The 22,284-nt window shown below is 43.5% G+C and overlaps 1 protein-coding gene across 1 annotated transcript in view; it reads left to right on the top strand.

Annotated features, from left to right (window-relative positions):
- The window catches only part of LOC109884230 (inositol hexakisphosphate kinase 1), an 87,465-nt gene extending 73,929 nt beyond the window's left edge, over window positions 1-13,536 (top strand). The window contains exons 3-6 of the mRNA XM_031795327.1: window positions 200-404; window positions 3,625-3,806; window positions 10,102-10,277; window positions 12,700-13,536. Coding sequence (XP_031651187.1) covers window positions 200-404; window positions 3,625-3,806; window positions 10,102-10,277; window positions 12,700-13,389 — 1,253 coding nt within the window. The 3' untranslated portion in view covers window positions 13,390-13,536. The remainder of the gene's footprint in view (window positions 1-199; window positions 405-3,624; window positions 3,807-10,101; window positions 10,278-12,699) is intronic.
- Window positions 13,537-22,284: the final 8,748 nt, after the last annotated feature.

Consider the following 22,284-nt stretch of genomic DNA (forward strand, 5'->3'; position numbering starts at 1 on the left):
TCATACAACACTGAAACACCTTTTGAAATTACTCTCTCCCTCTTTCTCCCTCTCTCAGGGATGTGCTTCTTCCTGATTAATCAGGAAATCTAGCCTTTTCTGACATTTGTCCTCCGTTCGTTTCTGAAACGGACCTATCCCCTTTGCCAAAATCCTGTTATTGTTGTGCCGATCATATCCCTGCTCTTTGCTCCTCCAGGCATGGTGTTGGTATGTTTCGAGGGGGACATAGACGGCTACATCAACCTGGTGGCGTACCCATACGTGGAGAGCGATGGCCTGGACCACGAGGACCTCCCGGAGAGGGACCAACCCCGGAGGAAACACTCCCGACGGAGCCTCCTCCGCTCCACCTCTGAGATCAAGGAGGAGAGGCTACCACACGAGAGTGACAGCACTGAGAAGTGAGTAGAGCAGTGGGGATAGGGAATGGTGTGTGTCTACCTCTGAGATCAAGGAGGAGAGGCTACCACACGAGAGTGACAGCACTGAGAAGTGAGTAGACCTGTGGGGATAGGGAATGGTGTGTGTCTACCAGAGGGATAAAAGAGGACCGGCCCCGCACACCGAAGCGACAGTACTGAGAAATGAGTGAGAAGCCGTGTGTGCGTGTGTGTGTGTTTATGCAATAATCAATAACTCATCAAATCAAATGCTTCTTAAACAACAGGTGTAGACTAACAGTGAAGGGCTTACTAACAGGCCCTTCCCAAAAAAATGAAGTAAGAAAGAGATAGCACAAGATAATCTAAGATACAATATAATAAAATACAAGATATAAATACAATGAGTAGCGATAACTTGGGTGTATGCAGTGTATTCAGACCCCTTCCCTTTTTCCACATCTTGTTACTTTACAGCCTTATTCTACAATTGATTAACTTGTATTTTTTACCTCATCAATCATTTTGGTTTGTAACCCTGAAGAAAAAAAAATGGCAAACTATAAGGCCCCGTTTCAAATCATCTCTCTTTGACTAGTTTCAGACATGCAAGATGCACATCACTTCAACTGGCAATGTTTTTTAATTAGATATAATAAAAATAAAATTAAAATTCTGTTATATGTTTTATTTATTAATTTTTTGCTCTATAAATAGTTGTCTTGACTGTGATAAGGGCTCGGGAATTAAGAGTGTTATAAAATATAAGGCCATGCCATTGCACAGGCATAGGCTTATCTACAAGCAAGCATCACTGTTGAGTTTACTGCCTTCTTGAAGATTGTGTTCCACGATATAATATAACCAGTTGATATTACGGTTTTAATAAGTGTTTTCTATAATTAATTAATTAATAATTGTTTTCTATTGACTGAATATATATATATACGAGCCATTTCAGCATTTATCATTTCTTATCTGTAATGTTTATGATACTTTAGATATTGTTGTACACTGCTGGCCTATCGATAAAGTGCACATCTTTTTTGGCAGTGCGGGCCGGGCCTTGTGTTCAAATTATACTTTTTTTCTCATTCTGAATACTCGACAACCACAAAAAAATATGTGACTACTCCAATAGTCAAAAATGTAAAATGCCTATCCCACAAGGTTTTCTAAACTTTAGACTCCCTTAACTACAGCTAGTGCGCAAACTCTGTTAACAAAGAGACACACCTCTCCCCCCCTCATCTTATCTGACTTGTTAAAGTATAAATTGTCTTCCAAATTGAGGTTAGTGATCGCTGTTCTGATCTCCAGAAGCTGTTTTCAGTCACAGGAAATGATAAGGGAGACATTATGTACCAAAAAAGTTAAGATCAGTGTAAAAAAACAACACACAAAATGGCAGAATTGGTAGCAGGTCTTTGGTAGGATCAGGTATTTTTTTGCCATTTAACTACCCATCCTGATAGCGGGATAATTGTCATCACCAACCGCTGAATAGCATAGCGCCACAGTCAAATAATATTACTAGAAAATATTCATATTCATGAAATCACAAGTGCAATATAGGAAAACACAGCTTAGCCTTTTGTTAATCCACCTGTCGTCTCAGATTTAGAAATTATGCTTTACAGCAAAAGCAATCCAAGCATTTGTGTAAGTTTATCCATAGCATAACATTATGTACACTAAGTACACTATAAGTAGCTAGGTCACGAAAATCAGAAAAGCAGTCAAAAAAATGGTTTACCTTTGATGATCTTCGGATGTTTTCACTCACGAGACTCCCAGCTACACAACAAATGTTCCTTTTGTTCCATAAAGATTATTTTTAGACCCAAAATACCGACGTTTGTTTGTCGCGTTATGTTCAGAAATCCACAGGAAAGAGCGGTCACCACAACGCAGATGTTCCAAATAATATCCATAATGTCCACAGAAACATGTCAAACGTTTTTTATAATCAATCTTCAGGTAGTTTTTAAAATATATATTCGATAATATATCAACCGAGTGAGTAGCTTTTTCAATAACAGTGGGAGGAACAATGGCGGCTTTACTCAATTGCGCACAAACTCACTCTGAGAGCCCCCACCTATCCACTTACGCAATGTGATCGCTCATTTTTCTAAATAAAAGCCTGAAACTATGTCTAAAGACTGTTGACACCTTAGGGAAGCCATAGAAAAAGGAATCTGGTTGATATCCCTTTAAATGGATGATAGGCATGCATAGGAACACAGAGGTTTCAAAATAAGAGCCACTTCCTGATTGGATTTTGCCCAGGCTTTCACCTGCAAACTTTACAGTGTTTTCTATCCTAATCTGACAATTATATGCATATTCTAGTTTCTGGGGCTGAGAAATAGGCAGTTTCAAATGGGTACGTTTTTTAGTCAAAAACAAAAATACTGCCCCCTACACTCAACAAGTTAAATCCTTGAGCGGGCCGCCTGAGAGTGTTATCGGGCCGCCTGAGAGTGTTATCGGGCCGCCTGAGAGTGTTATCGGGCCGCCTGAGAGTGTTATCGGGCCGCCTGAGAGTGTTATCGGGCCGCCTGAGAGTGTTATCGGGCCGCCTGAGAGTGTTATCGGGCCGCCTGAGAGTGTTATCGGGCCGCCTGAGAGTGTTATCGGGCCGCCTGAGAGTGTTATCGGGCCGCCTGAGAGTGTTATCGGGCCGCCTGAGAGTGTTATCGGGCCGCCTGAGAGTGTTAACCGGCCGCCTGAGAGTGTTATCGGCTAGTTGACCTGTGGTGCCCTGGCTGTGTTTGTTTTGGTGCCCTTGGTTAGTTTGTTGACCTTTTTAAAACAAGGGTTTCTGGGTAAACCCAGAAGGATTTAGAATGAAACTGTTTTGTATTAGTAGACCTTCCTTTGTGTTGTCCCAGAGAGGATTTACTCTGCCCGAGAATCACTCCACGTGACATAAGCAGACCAAGTGGGGATTTTTTTGTATGGAGGTCTATGAGAAAGTGTCGAATTATCGAATTATCTGAGGCTTATTTGATTGAATAGAATGTTTAGGCTGTTAGAGCGGTCACTCGACTATCTTGTCAATATATTGTCCTCCCCGTCCAGTCTCCTGAAGAGTACTCGTCCAGATCTCCAGATCCACAGTGACTTGTTGTGGTGCTTTAGTTAACTTTTTAGTCAACCTGTTAGTCAACCTGTTAGATAACCTGTGCCCTCTCTCCTGTGTTAACCCTGTTGTCCCTGTGTCCTCTCCCTCCAGTCTCCAGGAGCTGAAGAGTCCTCGTCTAGAGCTCCAGATCTACAGTGATATTCCCTTCCAGATGCTGGATAACAACAGCGGCCTGGGCTCAGAGAAGATCAGCCACAACCCCTGGAGCCTCCGCTGTCACAGGCAGCAGCTCAGCCGCATGAGATCAGAGTCCAAGGACAGGAAGCTCTACAGTATCCATTTTCTCAGGTCGTTTTACCAACACGATAAGACAGGAGTCAGGAGTACTGCTGGAAGCTCAGCAGAATCACATACAGTCCTAATGGGTGAATGTGGAAAAACAGGATACACTATCAATCTAGGGATCAGCATTGAACTTCATAATAAGGACTCTGAGACTGGCTGACCGAGTCAACCAATGAGGGAAAACATCAGTCTTCCGTGTACACAACCAGATAAATAGAAACGGCCAAAAGGTATATTAACAAGAGGGGAAAGAGTTGACCACGTTAAGTTATTAAACACTATCCATGATGAGGTGCTTGGGACTGTTTCCCTCATTGATTTAGTTATTTCAGTTCTCTAGTCACACGTAACCTAACCAGATGTAGAAGGAAGGTGATCAACATAAACACCGTCTTCATTACCCTCAGAAAGACATTGGTCAAGGTTAGTGTCACAACACTGCCGTCATAACATGAACAACAGAGATCCCGGAATGCTCTGATGCTCTGACCTGTCAGAATAGCCTGTGGGGAAAGAGGCAACGTTCCTGTCCCAAACAGAACCCTGTTCCCTGTCTAGTGCACGACTTCAGATCTCTGGTCAAAAAAAGTAGTGCGCTATATATATATATTTTTTTACCTTTATTTAACTAGGCAAGTCAGTTAAGAACAAATTCTTATTTTCAATGACGGCCTAGGAACCGTGGGTTTAACTGCCTGTTCAGGGGCAGAACGAAAGATTTGTACCTTGTCAGCTCGGGGATTTGAACTTGCAACCTTTCGGTTACTAGTCCAATGCTATAACCACTAGGCTACCCTGCCTATAGGTCATAGGGTGTCATTTGGGATGCAGCAATGACTCTGTGTAGCCGACTCGTTTCAGGAACCAAGGCGTATGTCGCACATCATTACGTCCCTGGAGAGGCATTTGAACGTAAGCATTTATCATCAAATGTGCTTTTTGTCAGAAATGTCTTCTGGAACATGTTAACTTTCATTAATAATGAACTAGTATTCCATCTGTAAATACCAATAACATTGTTAAATTACGAGCCTAGTTGGTTGAGCCACTGACCTTCCCCGCTAGCCATGATTGGCTGAGATAATGAGTGGGCTGGACATGCAGAGAGATGAGTTTGGATTGGTCTGCCATGTATCATCGCTTCTGTCTATAACGTGAGCTGTTCAGTATGTGTTGACAGTCCTTTCTTAACCACGCCATTTTGAAAAGATATAACGTTTGCCATCGAGAACTGCATACGTTTGGCTACTTTTATCAACAACATTAATGCCCCGAATGTAGTAGGCGCTATCGACAAAGATCAGTTGGAAAAAGTGATGGGCTACTATCTGCACACGCCACGGTCAGTGTGAACCGGAGTGACTTGACACAACGCTGACCAAACAAGACGGAGTTAAATGGTTCCAGTCTGTCGTGAAGCGCTCATCCGTGTATACGGTTAAGAGTCTAGCGACAATTTCAGATTGAACATTTTCCTTGCAGGGTAAAGTGTACTGTTTGCTAGCTAGTGAACGTTAGCTTGCTGGCTCGCTAGCTAATGTTACTTGTATGATCTGTAGACTAACTTTAACTTTGACACTTGTCAACGTCGTGCCAGGTTCTCCCCTTTACTGTCAATGTCGTGCCAGGTTCTCTCCTTTACTGTCAAAGTAGTGCCAGGTTCTGCCCTTTACTGTCAACGTCGTGCCAGGTTCTCCCCTTTACTGTCAAAGTAGTGCCAGGTTCTGCCCTTTACTGTCAACGTCGTGCCAGGTTCTCCCCTTTACTGTCAACGTCGTGCCAGGTTCTCCCCTTTACTGTCAAAGTAGTGCCAGGTTCTCCCCTTTACTGTCAAAGTAGTGCCAGGTTCTCCCCTTTACTGTCAAAGTAGTGCCAGGTTCTCCCCTTTACTGTCAACGTAGTGCCAGGTTCTCCCCCGACCGTATCAAGACAGACCACAGGAACCAAATATTATCAGAAGAAATGTTGTACTGCACATTCTCAGTGTTGGGAACGGAATGTGATGTCCTCGACTTATGTGTCTGGTCAAAAGTAGTGCACAGTAGGGAATAGGGTGCCATTTTGGCCACAACCTTAGTCTCTGTCTCCAGTGGCCTAGGAGTGGGTGGTTGAGGCGTTTAGATCAAGTTCACTGTGTACCTGACTGTCTATCTCTACTGCATCCCAAATGGGACCCAATTTCCCAATGGTTCCTGGTCTAAAGTAGTGCACCCTATTCCCTATTGGCCCTGGTCTAAAGTAGTGCACCCTATTCCCTATTATCCCTGGTCAAAAGTAGTGCACCCTATTCCCTATTGGCCCTGGTCTAAAGTAGTGCACCCTATTCCCTATTGGCCCTGGTCAAAAGTAGTGCACCCTATTCCCTATTGGCCCTGGTCAAAAGTAGTGCACCCTATTCCCTATTGGCCCTGGTCTAAAGTAGTGCACCCTATTCCCTATTGGCCCTGGTCAAAAGTAGTGCACCCTATTCCCTATTGGCCCTGGTCAAAAGTAGTGCACCCTATTCCCTATTGGCCCTGGTCTAAAGTAGTGCACCCTATTCCCTATTGGCCCTGGTCTAAAGTAGTGCACTATGAGAGAGGGTGCCATTTCTGACACAGACTCTGTCTTTTTACTTTGTTTAAAGAAAGAACTGCGACTGGATACTTTGCAGTAAACCTTTTTTTCTAATTAGTTTGAAATCCTTAATAGACATGAGCCCCTCCCATGTTAAAGGAAAACCCCGTCCCTCAGTCTGACACGTACAGCTGCAACGTAAGTAGAAACTACACACGTCAAGGGCAGATTACAATTTCCACTGTGCTCACACATTCCTGCTCAGCGTTCTACCCAGTGAGAGGAAAATGGGACATTTTACTGTGACTTGACTCCTACACTTGGGTTCAAAGCTAAGATCCTCAAATAATAATAATTAAATCTTCAATTGACATAATATAACTTTAAAGTATGCATTAATATACTTGGAAAAATAGAATGTAGACAAACCGTGTACTTCTATAGCGTTCAAAATAAGTACATTAAAATGTGTCTTCAAAACAGCGCCCCCTGTCAGTCATCTAGGGTTCATACACTCAATTAGTCTCACCATGCCATCTGTTTTGTAGATCCAGCTGCATGGGCCAATCCAGAATGACCTATAGAATTACCCCTAAAGATATGACTGTTGTTCAAAGAATGCTGGAAGGTTCTGGACAAATTGGATTGAACTAGCAGATCAGAAGGAGTTTTATAGAGGTTTGGCTGCACAGCTGTGATATAAGAGAAGATAAACAGCAGCTGGGAGGGTGTTATAATGACTGTATAGCATTACGATGACTGGGTGTTATCCACTGTGGTATTAAGATGGCTGGGTGTTATCCACTGTGGTATTAAGATGGCTGGGTATTATCCACTGTGGCATTAAGATGGCTGGGTGTTATCCACTGTGGCATTAAGATGGCTGGGTGTTATCCACTGTGGCATTAAGATGGCTGGGTGTTATCCACTGTGGTATTAAGATGGCTGGGTGTTATCCACTGTGGTATTAAGATGGTTGGATGTTATCCACTGTGGTATTAAGATGGCTGGGTGTTATCCACTGTGGTATTAAGATGGCTGGGTGTTATAATGACTGTATAGCATTAAGATGGCTGGGTGTTATCCACTGTGGCATTAAGATGGCTGGGTGTTATCCACTGTGGCATTAAGATGGCTGGGTATTAACCACTGTGGTATTAAGATGGCTGGGTGTTATCCACTGTGGTATTAAGATGGCTGGGTGTTATCCACTGTGGCATTAAGATGGCTGGGTGTTATCCACTGTGGTATTAAGATGGCTGGGTGTTATCCACTGTGGCATTAAGATGGCTGGGTGTTAACCACTGTGGTATTAAGATGGCTGGGTGTTATAATGACTGTATAGTATTAAGATGACTGGGTGTTATCCACTGTGGTATTAAGATGGCTGGGTGTTATCTACTGTGGTATTAAGATGGCTGGGTGTTAACCACTGTGGTATTAAGATGGCTGGGTGTTATCCACTGTGGTATTAAGATGGCTGGTTGTTATAATGACTGTATAGTATTACGATGGCTAGGTGTTATAATGACTGTATAGCATTAAGATGACTGGGTGTTATCTACTGTGGTATTAAGATGGCTGGGTGTTATCCACTGTGGCATTAAGATGGCTGGGTGTTATAATGACTGTATAGTATTAAGATGGCTGGGTGTTAACCACTGTGGTATTAAGATGGCTGGGTGTTATAATGACTGTATAGCATTGATGACTGGGTGTTAACCACTGTGGTATTAAGATGGCTGGGTGTTATCCACTGTGGTATTAAGATGGCTGGGTGTTATCCACTGTGGCATTAAGATGGCTGGGTGTTATCCACTGTGGTATTAAGATGGCTGGGTGTTATCCACTGTGGTATTAAGATGGCTGGGTGTTATCCACTGTGGTATTAAGATGGCTGGTTGTTATCCACTGTGGTATTAAGATGGCTGGGTGTTATCCACTGTGGTATTAAGATGGCTGGGTGTTATCCACTGGAGGATAGTTGGTATTAGAGGATAGTTGGTATTACTATCCTCTACACATCTACAGCTTACGGACTTAGTTATTGGTATTCAAAATCCGTCTTCAAAGTTCAAAGCAACTTGACACTCAGTGGGGGAGTGTTTGAGTTAGTTGTGTGTAGATAGTCTGTAGATTTTTTTTATTTTTTTATTTTACCTTTATTTAACTAGGCAAGTCAGTTAAGAACAAATTCTTATTTTCAATGACGGCCTAGGAACAGTTGGTTAACTGCCTGTTCAGGGACAGAACTACCCATCCCGGATCCGGGAGCGTTGTCATCAACTACAGTAATTAGCATAACGCAACGGACAAAAAAACGGACAAAAAATATTTTCTAGAAAATATTCATATTCATGAAATATAGTGAAACAGAGCTTAGCCTTTTGTTAATCACCCTGTCATCTCAGATTTTGAAATGATGCTTTACAGCCAAAGCAAGACAAGCATTTGTGTAAGTTTATCGATAGCCTAGCATAGCATTATGCCTAGCTAACAGCAGGCAACCTGGTCACGAAAATCAGAAAAGCAATCAAATTAAACCGTTTACCTTTGATGAGCTTTGGATGTTTTCACTCACGAGACTCCCAGTTAGATAGCAAATGTTCCTTTTTTCCAAAAATATTATTTTTGTAGCCGAAATAGCTCCGTTTGTTATTCACGTTTGGCTGAGAAATCGACTGGAAATTGCGGTCACGAAAACGCCAAAAAATATTCTAAATTAGCTCCATAATATCGACAGAAACATGGCAAACGTTGTTTATAATCAATCCTCAAGGTGTTTTGCAAATATCTATTAGATAATATATCCACCGGGACTATTGGTTTTTCAGTAGGAGCGAAAGGAAAAATGGCTACCTATGTCTATTACGCAAGAATTACTCTGAGAGCCCTCAGCCGGACACTTACGCAATGTAGGCGCTTACGCTCAATCTTCAACTACGTCAAAATGCTGTAAACACCTTAGGGAATACGTAGAAAAAGGAATCTGGTTGATAGCCCATTCACTGCTCAATAGGGACGCATCGGAACGCAGAGTTTTCAAAACATGAGTCACTTCCCGATTGGATTTTTCTCAGGCTTTCGCCTGTAATATCAGTTCTGTTATACTCACAGACAATATTTTTACAGTTTTGGAAACTTTAGAGTGTTTTCTATCCTAAGCTGTCAATTATATGCATATTCTAGCATCTTGTCCTGACAAAATAGCCTGTTTACTTTGGGAATGTTATTTTTCCAAAAATGATAGATTCAACACGTTATTAAGAACAAATTCTTATTTTCAATGACAGCCTAGAAACAGTGGGTTAATTGCCTGCTCAGGGGCAGAACGACAGATTTGTACCTTGTCAGCTCGGGGATTTGAAACCTTCCAGTTACTAGTCCAACGCTCTAACCACTAGGCTACCCTGCTGTTCGGACTTACACTATTTCTACAAAGTGTTTGAGTCAGTAAGCTCTGAACCCAGGAAGATATGTGCTCTAATAGATACACCGTCAGAGGAAGAGGAAATGCCCTCTTGGACCGAGGGTGACACGGATTTAACCCTGTTGTCCCTGTGTCCTCTCCCTCCAGTCTCTCACTATCTCATAACGTGAGTCCAACTCACCTCCTCCACAGGACCTCTCTCCTGACTGAACGTTACTGTGACTGTTTAGCTAATTCCTTGTTCACGAAGAGAGAGAGAGAGAGCGTTGTTCTCCTTGACCTCTGACCCCTCCTAGAGTTCCTGCTCCTGGAAAACGTGGTCCATCACTTCAGCTACCCGTGCATCCTGGACCTGAAGATGGGCACGCGGCAGCACGGGGATGATGCCTCGGAGGAGAAGGCAGCCAGGCAGATGAAGAAGTGTGAACAGAGCACCTCCGCCACGCTGGGGGTGCGAGTCTGTGGAATGCAGGTGAGGCCTGTCCTACTTCTTGTTTGTTTACCATTTGTTAATATTGATGTTTTTCCACTAAAGGCTTTCAGACAGCTGAAGCAAACACCCACATTTTCTTCAGGAAATTGTGACCTTCTGTTAAACTTTATTTCACATGGAAGTCTCATTGAGGTTAGGTCTTATTGGGGGATACTGTCAACGAACAATCATGCTCCCTAACATTCAATGGATGCATTATGCTTAAAATATGTACCATCAATTATATACAGTGGGGCAAAAAAGTATTTAGTCAGCCACCAATTGTGCAAGTTCTCCCACTTAAAAACATGAGAGGCCTGTATTTGTCATCATAGGTACACTATGACAGACAAAATGAGAAAAAAAAATCTGGAAAATCACATTGTAGGATTTTTAATTAATAAAGATGGGCCAGAAGTATACAGAATGGTGTCGTCTGCGTAGAGGTGGATCAGAGAATCACCAGCAGCAAGAACAACGTCATTGATGTATACAGAAAAGAGAGTCGGCCCGAGAATTGAACCCTGTGGCGCCCCCATAGAGACTGCCAGAGGTCCGGACAACAGGCCCTCCGATTTGACACACCAAACTCTATCAGAGAAGTAGTTGGTGAACCAGGCGAGGCAGTATTTTGAGAAACCAAGGCTGTTGAGTCTGCCAATAAGAATGTGGTGATTGACAGAGTTGAAAGCCTTGGCCAGGTCCATGAAGACTGCTGCACAGTAATGTCTCTTATTGATGGCGGTTATGATATTGTTTAGAACCTTGAGCGAGGCTGAGGTGCACCCATGACCAGCTCTGAAACCAGATTTCATAGCAGAGAAGGTACGGTGAGATTCGAAATGGTGGGTAATCTGTTTGTTAACTTGGATTTCAAAGACCTTAGAAAGACAGGGTAGAATAGATATAGGTCTGTAGCAGTTTGGGTCTAGAGTGTCTCCCTTTGAAGAGGGGGATGACCGCGGCAGCCTTCCAATCTTTGTGAATCTCAGACGATACGAAAGAGATGTTGAACAGGCTAGTAATAGGGGTTGCAACAATTTCAGCAGATCATTTTAGAAAGAGAGGGTCCAGATTGTCTAGCCCGGCTTAATTGTAGGGGTCCAGATTTTGCAGCTCTTTCAGAACATCAGCTATCTGGATTTGGGTGAAGGAGAAATGGGGTTTGTCTTGGGCGAGTTGCTGTGGGGAGTGCAGGGCTGTTGACCGGGGTAGGGGTGGCCAGGTGGAAAGCATGGCCAGCCGTAGAAAAATGCTTATTGAAATTCTCAATTATAGTGTAGGCCTACATTCCATGAGACTTTTGAAAAAAAAACACGCAGGGCTTGACATTAACCTATTTGTCCTTCAGACAAGGTGATTGAAAATGTTGTTGGATGCAAGAAACCACTTTACAAAATAAAATGCATTATTATTCCCTTACCATTATTACAGAGAATCAGACATGATGCTAAGACCTACTGACAATGCATTACTATTCCCTTACCATTATTACAGAGAATCAGACATGATGCTAAGACCTACTGACAATGCATTACTATTCCCTTACCATTATTACAGAGAATCAGACATGATGCTAAGACCTACTGACAATGCATTATTATTCCCTTACCATTATTACAGAGAAATAGACACATGATGCTACCCTCTGCCTATTAGCTACTTAGCTTATTCAATCCGGTCTCAAAATACAACACGCAAGCTCTTTACCTGACTCGCTTTTCAATGAAATGCACATTTTGTGCACTTGTAGGAAGCAATCACTCCCATTGCTGATTAGATTATCTATAACTGGGCTAATTTAAAAAAATATATATATATTTTACCTTTATTTAACCAGGCAAGTCAGTTAAGAACAAATTCTAATTTTCAATGACGGCCTAGGAACAGTGGGTTAACTGCCTATTCAGGGGCAGAACGACAGATTTGTACCTTGTCAGCTCGGGGATTCGAACTTGCAACCTTTCGATTACTAGTCCAACGCTCTAACCACTAGGCTACCCTAATAATAATAACTCACTAACTAGCAACAGATATGAACAAAATGTGCAGACATGGCTACATGCAGCTCTCACTATGATCTCAAAACAAGCACAACTACTCATCTAATCACGACCACTCATGCTGTAAACACAGTCCAGTTCATCTAATCACGACCACTCATGCTGTAAACACAGTCCAGTTCATCTAATCACGACCACTCATGCTGTAAACACAGTCCAGTTCATCTAATCACGACCACTCATGCTGTAAACACAGTCCAGTTCAAAGTAAATGGCACAGATCCATTTTTGACAATGGTCAATTTGCATATAGGCCTACTGCAAATCTGATTGGTTAGCTGCACCGGTCTGTGTAGTGTATGGGCCAGGTTCTGTGGTCCACGTGTAACCTCTGTTCTTTCTGTGGTTCTATGGTCCAGGTGTACCAGATGGATACGGGCCACTATCTGTGCAGGAACAAGTACTACGGCCGCAGCCTGTCCATCGAGGGATTCCGCCACGCTCTCCACCAATACCTGCACAACGGGGCGTCGCTCAGGAAGGACCTGTTTGAGCCCATGCTGTGTAAACTACGCAGCCTGAAGGCCGTTCTGGAGAAACAGACCACCTACCGCTTCTATTCATCCTCCCTGCTAATCATCTATGAGGGGAAGGAGCCTGAGCTGGCCCACGTCTGGCAGAAAGCACCACGGCTTGTACCAGAGCCAGCCGCTGAGATGCCCTCAGAGAAGGAGGAGGTGGTGCTGGTCAACCCAGGAGTAGGAACGGGTGTCCAGGGACCGGGTTTAGTATTGGGTCTCCAAACGGTCCAGAGACCGACCGAAGAACCCCTCCAGCTCCCCCAGGCTCTCCTACCACCACCACACTGCCCCCCCACCCCTCCACAGCCACAGCAGCCTCCCTCGGACCCTCACGGCCCCCCTCGTCCTCCACCCCGCCCCTCCAGCCCCAGCATCAGTGTGGACGTCCGCATGATAGACTTTGCCCACAGCACCTTCAAAGGTTTCCGTGACGACCAGACAGTGCACGACGGGCCGGACCGAGGCTACGTGTTTGGATTGGAGAGCCTCATCAAGATCCTGGAGGGCATAAGGGAGGAGAACCTGTAGCGGTAGAACCTGGGACTGACACATAGGATGTGTCTCAAATGGTATCCCCCATTCCCTTTATAGTGCACTACTTTTGACCAGGGCCCACAGGGCTCTTTGACCAGGGCCCATAGGGCTCTTTGACCAGGGCCCACAGGGCTCTTTGACCAGGGCCCATAGGGCTCTTTGACCAGGGCCCACAGGGCTCTTTGACCAGGGCCCACAGGGCTCTTTGACCAGGGCCCACTTGTCTCTTTGACCAGGGCCCACTTGGCACTTTGACCAGGGCCCACAGGGCTCTTTGACCAGGGCCCACAGGGCTCTTTGACAAGGGCCACAGGTCTCGGGTCAAAATAAGTGCACTATGTAGGGAATAGGGTGCCATTTGGGATGTATCGATGGCCATCTTTCAGGAGAAGAGAACCTGTAGCTGTAACCTGACACATCTTCATCCTGCGTCTTCAGATCTCTCCACCCTCCTCATCCTCCTCCTCTCCCTAAGTGCTACTACCCTGTCCTTCATGATTATATTTGGAGAAAGAAAGAAAAGCTCAGAATTAATATGAAACTAGAAGAACCTGAGTGATGGAGTGGAAGGCTACTGTCTTGACTGTAAAGGTTAAAGGTCATGACCCTAGGCTGTAAAGGTCACTCTCTGACTGTTGTGCTCCTTCTAGGGTAGACTCATGAGAAATGTACAGGGAGCATCTACAGTCCTGTTATATCCTCTCTGTTAGGGTAGACTCATGAGAAACGTACAGGGGGCATCTACAGTCCTGTTATATCCTCTCTGCTAGGGTAGACTCATGAGAAACGTACAGGGGGCATCTACAGTCCTGTTATATCCTCTCTGCTAGGGTAGACTCATGAGAAACGTACAGGGAGCATCTACAGTCCTGTTATATCCTCTCTGCTAGGGTAGACTCATGAGAAACGTACAGGGAGCATCTACAGTCCTGTTATATCCTCTCCTCCTGGACAGAGATGGCTGCCATTCCTCTGAAGGAAAACAGAGGGGCAATGTCTGTTTGCCTTGTGGGTTTGTCGCTGCTATGTGGCCAGCTGAAGTATTGCAGGGTTTGGTAAAGCTGCCACTGCTTAGGGCAAGTCCAGGTCCTTGTCTTTGTCCCAAATGTCAACCTATTCTCTTTATAGTGCACTACTTTTGGACCAGGAGCCATAGGGAAACCCATAAGGCTTTGTTCTAAAGTAGTGAACTATATAGGGAATATTGCCATTTTAGCCTGTCTCCGGTGTGGGACTGGTACAGGGAAGAGGGATCCGTCTATCTGTGTGTGTTGAGGGTTGATGGGGACAGTGTGTGGGTGGGTTGGGTTAGGGTGAGGTCTTGGGGACTTAGCTAAGTCCCTTATAGCAGTATTCCTATCAGGGCTTCAAAAGAAGAGCAGCTTTCTTCCACGCTGCTGTGAGTGATGAGGGTTGGTGGGGACAGTGTGTGGGTGGGTTGGTTAGGGTGAGGTCTTTCTTACAGGCTGCTGTGAGTGATGAGAGCTTTACTGTAAAAACAAAGAAGTGGGCTAAACGGAAAATACTTGGCTTTGCCTCTTGATTACAATAAGTAGAAAAATAAATACAACCCACGTGTGTGTGGCTGAAATAGCACCCTGTTCCCTATCTAGTGCACTACTTTAGACCAGAGCCCTATGGAACCCTATTCCCTATCTAGTGCACTACTTTAGACCAGAGCCCTATGGAACCTGGTTATAAGTAGTGACCTACATGGGGAATAGTGTGCTATTAAGGGATGCAACCTTCAGGCTGAAATACCACACAGCTCTGTCTGTCTGTCTCTGTGTCTGTCTGTCTCTGTCTGTCTGTCTCTGTCTGTCTGTCTGTCTGTCTGTCTGTCTGTCTGTCTGTCTGTCTGTGTCTCTGTCTGTCGGTCTGTGTCTCTGTCTGTCTGTCTGTCTCTGTCTGTCTCTGTCTGTCTGTCTGTCTGTCTGTCTGTCTGTCTGTCTGTCTCTGTCGGTCTGTGTCTCTGTCTGTCGGTCTGTGTCTCTGTCTGTCGGTCTGTGTCTCTGTCTGTCTGTCTGTCTGTCTGTCTGTCTGTCTGTCTGTCTGTCTGTCTGTCTGTCTGTCTGTCTGTCTGTCTGTCTGTCTGTCTGTCTGTCTGTCTGTCTGTCTGTCTGTCTGTCTGTCTGTCTGTCTGTCTGTCTGTCTGTCTCTGTGTCTGTCTGTCTGTGTCTCTGTCTGTCTGTCTGTCTGTCTCTGTCTGTCTCTGTGTCTGTCTGTCTCTGTGTCTGTCTGTCTGTCTCTGTGTCTGTCTGTCTGTGTCTGTCTGTCTGTGTCTGTCGGTCATCTAATTTAGAAACCGATCCGTTATATATTGTTGCTTTTTATACTCCTCTCTCTTATTCAGTTCCAAAAACCGACCGTTTCATTTAAAGTTGTAGAATGTTATTATTTAAATATACTTTGTTCCTGATCCTGGTCAGTCCCTCCCTCTACCAGTGTCTGGTATTTAGGCCGGTCCCAGCCCAGGTATGTCTGGGCCATGTCCCATTAGGACTCCCATCATCCTTACAACTTTCTCAGATTTTTCTCTCCTTTAAAAATAAATAAATTGCACTGTAGAAGGTGAATTGAAAGCATCAAAGCATGATTATTATTATTATTTAATGTTACTTATTTTCTTCTGGTGGCGTTTAAGTCACGTCAAGGGGCGGACTACTCGCCAGACCTGGATTCAAATCATTTCAGATACTTTAAGCAGGGCTTGATTGAGCTTGCATGGCAAAATGAAACAAATAGAATAGTCACAAAACTGCAAATCCTCCTGTCCGTGATCTGGAACAACAGGCACACTGAAGTCAACCCTCAAAGCATTTAAAAGATTTTGAGAAACGTACAGGGAGCATCTACAGTCCTGTTACATCCTCTCTGATTTTGAAGTAGTATTTGAACCCAGGTCTGCTACTCTCTCACCACCGATACACAGTGAACCCTTGGTCCTCCATTTTAACACATGTAGCAGAAAGTTAGTAAGAGATTGTCCACTCTTCCTCCACCACACTCTTCCTCTTCTGTGTCCTCCCTTTGTCCCCCAGCCTACTCACCGTGGAGTGAGAGGCAGTCATTTGGGTTAGGGTGTTTCTCTGTGTAGATTGGTTGTAGAATGTTGCACTGTAGCCATAAATCATAACAGTTCATGTGGATAATTTTTTTCCCCTCCTCTGCTGTTAGAGATGAGAGTTTTTATTGTAAAACAAAGAAGAGCAGCTTGCTCTGGCAGGATGCAGGTCTGGTCTCTTTTTTTCAGTTGAATATCACTGATAGGTGTGTGTACACTTTCTGGTAACATTCCCCAAATGTGTAAAGTACAGGAAGGCCCTCACACTGTTGATGCTCCACACGCTTCAATCCGACACAGCCCAGTAACAACGTTTTTAAGGACGTGCGTATGATCACACAACCTTTCTAACAAATACAAATAAACCTTCCCAAAATTCCCAGGTTTTATTGAGAAACCCCAGTTGGAAGGTTCCCAGAATCATGGATGGCGTAAAGCAGGAAATCCGGAATCCTTCTATCAATAGTTCTGGAAAAACCTATGGGTTTTTGGGGGGGAAGTTACCAGAACTTTGCAACCCTACTCTGACTAAAAGCACTATGCTATAATATTTTATCTTTAATAAGTCTATCTATGTTCTAATTCTACACAAGCACATGAACTGACTTTTTAGATGTGGCCAGAATTATAAAACCACTTATTACTACTGCAGTCAGATTAGCTCAACATAGCAAAACTGTTGAATGACTGACTTAAGGTTTAGAGATGTATCTACTACATTCTATTCGGTTCTAGAACCAATTCTATTCGGTTCTAGAACCAATTCTATTCGGTTCTAGAACCAATTCTATTCGGTTCTATTTGTGTTTCCATTTGTGCTTCCTTGTTTCTGGATATTGGCATTTATGGAGAAAATAGTTTCCAGTATCACTCTCCTACACAACTATTTAAAAAAGCCAAGTCACTCTCCTCCACAACTATTATTTAATAAGTTGTGTTGTCGTCTGCTGACACCGAGAGTTCCAAACTCATTCTTATTTATTGATACATTTCTTTTCTTTACTCTTATTAATATGGAAAAAATATGATAATGGCATTTCCACCTAGTTGGTGAAGGAAGACCTTTCTATCAGTCTACTTGGCAGGGCTTAGTAATGTGTTATTGTCCAGAAATGCATTGTTCTGGTTAATTAACAACGGAGAAATGCTTTGGAGGAATAAAATAGGTTTAGATGGAAGGAAAAAACTATTTCAAGATGCCCAAAGAAATGTATTTTCAAAGCAACTTGCTAGACATGTATTACCATCTTAAAACAAAACTGAAAAAGCGTTATCTTAATTTGTTTTAACCTTTTTAAAAAAGGGGGCATTTGCCTAAAATGAAGTTTCCTAAAGGAAAATGTGTTTTAGTTTGCGGCCAAACAAACCACCAGAGATGACATCTGCATCCCAAATGGCACCCTATTCCTTATAGTGCACTACTATAGACCAGGGCCCTATTCCCTATGTAGTGCACTACTTTAGACCAGAGCCCTATGGCACCCTATTCCCTATATAGTTCACTACTTTAGACCAGAGCCCTATTCCCTATGTAGTGCACTACTTTAGACCAGAGCCCTATGCCACCCTATTCCCTATATAGTTCACTACTTTAGACCAGAGCCCTATGGCACCCTATTCCCTATGTGGTGCACTACTTTAGACCAGAGCCCTATGGCACCCTATTCCCTATAGTGTACTACTTTAGACCAGAGCCCTATTCCCTATAGTGTACTACTTTAGACCAGAGCCCTATTCACTATAGTGTACTACTTTAGACCAGAGCCCTATTCCCTATAGTGTACTACTTTAGACCAGAGCCCTATTCCCTATAGTGTACTACTTTAGACCAGAGCCCTATTCCCTATAGTGTACTACTTTAGACCAGAGCCCTATTCCCTATAGTGTACTACTTTAGACCAGAGCCCTATTCCCTATAGTGTACTACCTTAGACCAGAGCCCTATTCCCTATAGTGTACTACTTTAGACTAGAGCCCTATTCCCTATAGTGTACTACTTTAGACCAGAGCCCTATTCCCTATAGTGTACTACTTTAGACCAGAGCCCTATTCCCTATAGTGTACTACTTTAGACCAGAGCCCTATTCCCTATAGTGTACTACTTTAGACCAGAGCCCTATTCCCTATAGTGTACTACTTTAGACCAGAGCCCTATTCCCTATAGTGTACTACTTTAGACCAGAGCCCTATTCCCTATAGTGTACTACTTTAGACCAGAGCCCTATTCCCTATAGTGTACTACTTTAGACCAGAGCCCTATTCCCTATAGTGTACTACTTTAGACCAGAGCCCTATTCCCTATAGTGTACTACTTTAGACCAGAGCCCTATTCCCTATAGTGTACTGCTTTAGACCAGAGCCCTATTCCCTATAGTGTACTACTTTAGACCAGAGCCCTATTCCCTATAGTGTACTACTTTAGACCAGAGCCCTATTCCCTATAGTGTACTACTTTAGACCAGAGCCCTATTCCCTATAGTGTACTGCTTTAGACCAGAGCCCTATTCCCTATAGTGTACTACTTTAGACCAGAGCCCTATTCCCTATAGTGCACTACTTTAGACCAGAGCCCTATTCCCTATAGTGTACTACTTTAGACCAGAGCCCTATTCCCTATAGTGTACTACTTTAGACCAGAGCCCTATTCCCTATAGTGTACTACTTTAGACCAGAGCCCTATTCCCTATAGTGTACTACTTTAGACCAGAGCCCTATTCCCTATAGTGTACTACCTTAGACCAGAGCCCTATTCCCTATAGTGTACTACTTTAGACCAGAGCCCTATGGCACCCTATTCCCTATAGTGTACTACTTTAGACCAGAGCCCTATTCCCTATGTAGTGCACTACTTTAGACCAGAGCCCTATGGCACCCTATTCCCTATAGTGTACTACTTTAGACCAGAGCCCTATTCCCTATAGTGTACTACTTTAGACCAGAGCCCTATTCCCTATAGTGTACTACTTTAGACCAGAGCCCTATGGCACCCTATTCCCTATGTAGTGCACTACTTTAGACCAGAGCCCTATGGCACCCTATTCCCTATGTAGTGCACTACTTTAGACCAGAGCCCTATGGCACCCTATTCCCTATGTAGTGCACTACTTTAGACCAGAGCCCTATTCCCTATGTAGTGCACTACTTTAGACCAGAGCCCTATGGCACCCTATTCCCTATGTAGTGCACTACTTTAGACCAGAGCCCTATGGCACCCTATTCCCTATGTAGTGCACTACTTTAGACCAGAGCCCTATGGCACCCTATTCCCTATGTAGTGCACTACTTTAGACCAGAGCCCTATGGCACCCTATTCCCTATGTAGTGCACTACTTTAGACCAGAGCCCTATGGCACCCTATTCCCTATAGTGTACTGCTTGTATTTTTATTAATACTTATTTAACTAGGTAAGTAAATTAAGAACAAATTATTTACAATGATGGCCAAAACCGGACGACGCTGAGCCAATTGTGTGCCGCCCTTTGGGACTCCCAATCGCGGCCGGTTGTGATACAGCCTGGAATCGAACCAGGGTCTGTAGTGACACCTCTAGCACTGATATGCAGTACCACTCGGGAGCCCAATGGTCCCTGGTCAAAAGTAGTGCACTATATAGGGAATAGGGTGCCATTTTGAACAAAGATAATGGAATATACTAATAAAATGTTACAAAAGATGAAAAGGACAATCCACAGGAGTCAATAAAGGGATCTGGAAGAAGTGGGAATTCTTCCTCTGTGGTTGATGTTATCAGTGTTTCCATAGATCTGAGAAATTACTTGTAGAAGAAAAAATATATATATATATATTACCCGAGAGTATCTTTTTCCTTTTGTTGTTGTTGCATGGATGGATATTTTTTTAAGAATTATAATATGACATCTTTATGACAACTTTGAATGTGAGCTATAAAACCTTTATTTAAGAAAGAAATGTTTCTGTGTCTGGTTTTTTTCCGTCTCTTATTTTGTATTTCATTCTTACGGTCTAAAAACAACTGCAACATGTTTCAACTGCTAGTCTTCTTCGTCCTGCTAGAGTCTTCTTCGTGCTGCTAGAGTCTTCTTCGTCCTGCTAGAGTCTTCTTCGTCCTGCTAGAGTCTTCTTTGTGCTGCTAGAGTCTTCTTTGTGCTGCTAGAGTCTTCTTTGTGCTGCTAGAGTCTTCTTCGTGCTGCTAGTGTCTTTGTGTTGCTAGAGTCTTCTTCGGGCTGCTAGAGTCTTCTTCGGGCTGCTAGAGTCTTCTTCGGGCTGCTAGAGGCTTTACTTCCTGACTGATGTCTTGAGATGTTGCTTCAATATATCCACATAATTGTCCAACCTCATGATGCCATCTATTTTGTGAAGTGCACCAGTCCATCCTGCAGCAAAGCACTCCCACAACATGATGCTGCCACCCCCGTGCTTCACGGTTGGGATGGTGTTCTTCGGCTTGCAATCCTCCTCCTTTTTCCTCCTAACATAACAATGGTCATTATGGCCAAACAGTTCCATTTTTGTTTCATATGACCAGAGGACATTTCTCCAAAAAGTACCATCTTTGTCCCCATGTGCAGTTGCAAACCGTAGTCTGGCTTTTTTATGGCGGTTTTGGAGTAGTGGCTTCTTCCTTGCTGAGCGGCCTTTCAGGTTATGGTGATATAGGACTCGTTTTACTGTGGATATAGATACTTTTGTACCTGTTTCCTCCAGCATCTTCACAAGGTCCTTTGCTGTTGTTCTGGGATTGATTTTTCACTTTTCGCACCAAAGTACATTCATCTCTAGGAGACAGAACGAGTCTCCTTCCTGAGCGGTATGACGGCTGCGTGGGTCCATGGTGTTTATACTTGCTTACTATTGTTTGTACAGATGAACATGGTACCTTCAGGCATTTGGAAATTGCTCCCAAGGATGAACCAGACTTGTGGAGGTCTGCAGTTTTTCTTTCTGAGCACTTGGCTGATTTCTTTAGATTTTCCCATGATGTCAAGCAAAGAGGCACTGAGTTTGAAGGTAGGCCTTGAAATACATCCACAGGTACACCTGCAATTGACTCAAATGATGTCGGTTAGCCTATCAGAATCTTCTCAAGCCATGACATAATTTTCTGGAATTTTCCAAGCTGTTTAAAGGCATAGTCAACTTAGTGAATGTAAACTTCTGACCCACTGGAATTGTGATACAGTGAATTATAAGTGAAATAATCTGTAAACAATTGTTGGGAAAATGACTTGCATCATGCACAAAGTAGATGTCCTAACCGACTTGCCAAAACTATAGTTTGTTAACAAGAAATGTGTGGAGTGGTTGAAAAATGAGTTTTAATGACTCCAACTTAAGTGTATGTAAACTTCCGACGCTGTATATCATATTAAATATGCCACAGGCTAATCTGATCCTTCTAGAAGTATCCTGATTAAGCAATAATGCATGAGGCCATTCATGAAATGTCATTCTTTCACCAGAACATATAGTCTAGGAGGTATTAAGAAAGGTAGAGTCAGTCAGAGTAACCAGGCGGGGTTTTGTTTTGATTTCTTCTCGATAGAGCAGAAGAAGAAAGGCATAATCAGGATCTGAATCGGAGAACTTTGATAAAAGCAAAGCACCAATAAAAGGTGTTATATCTTAACTTAACCTCTGACCCCCTGGAGTCTTGTTGGACATTGTGACTATGTGACCAAGCAGATTCCAGTAGTGGTTGGAGCACCAACAAAAACCTTGTCAGCTCAGGGTTTCTGATCCACCTTTCAGTTATTGGCCCAACTCTCTACCCACGTTTACACACTATTCACAATTCTTCAAGCTCTTATAAATTGGTTGTTGATCATTGCTAGAAAACCTTATT

Source organism: Oncorhynchus kisutch, linkage group LG1 (assembly GCF_002021735.2).
Source record: "Oncorhynchus kisutch isolate 150728-3 linkage group LG1, Okis_V2, whole genome shotgun sequence".
Taxonomy (NCBI): domain Eukaryota; kingdom Metazoa; phylum Chordata; class Actinopteri; order Salmoniformes; family Salmonidae; genus Oncorhynchus; species Oncorhynchus kisutch.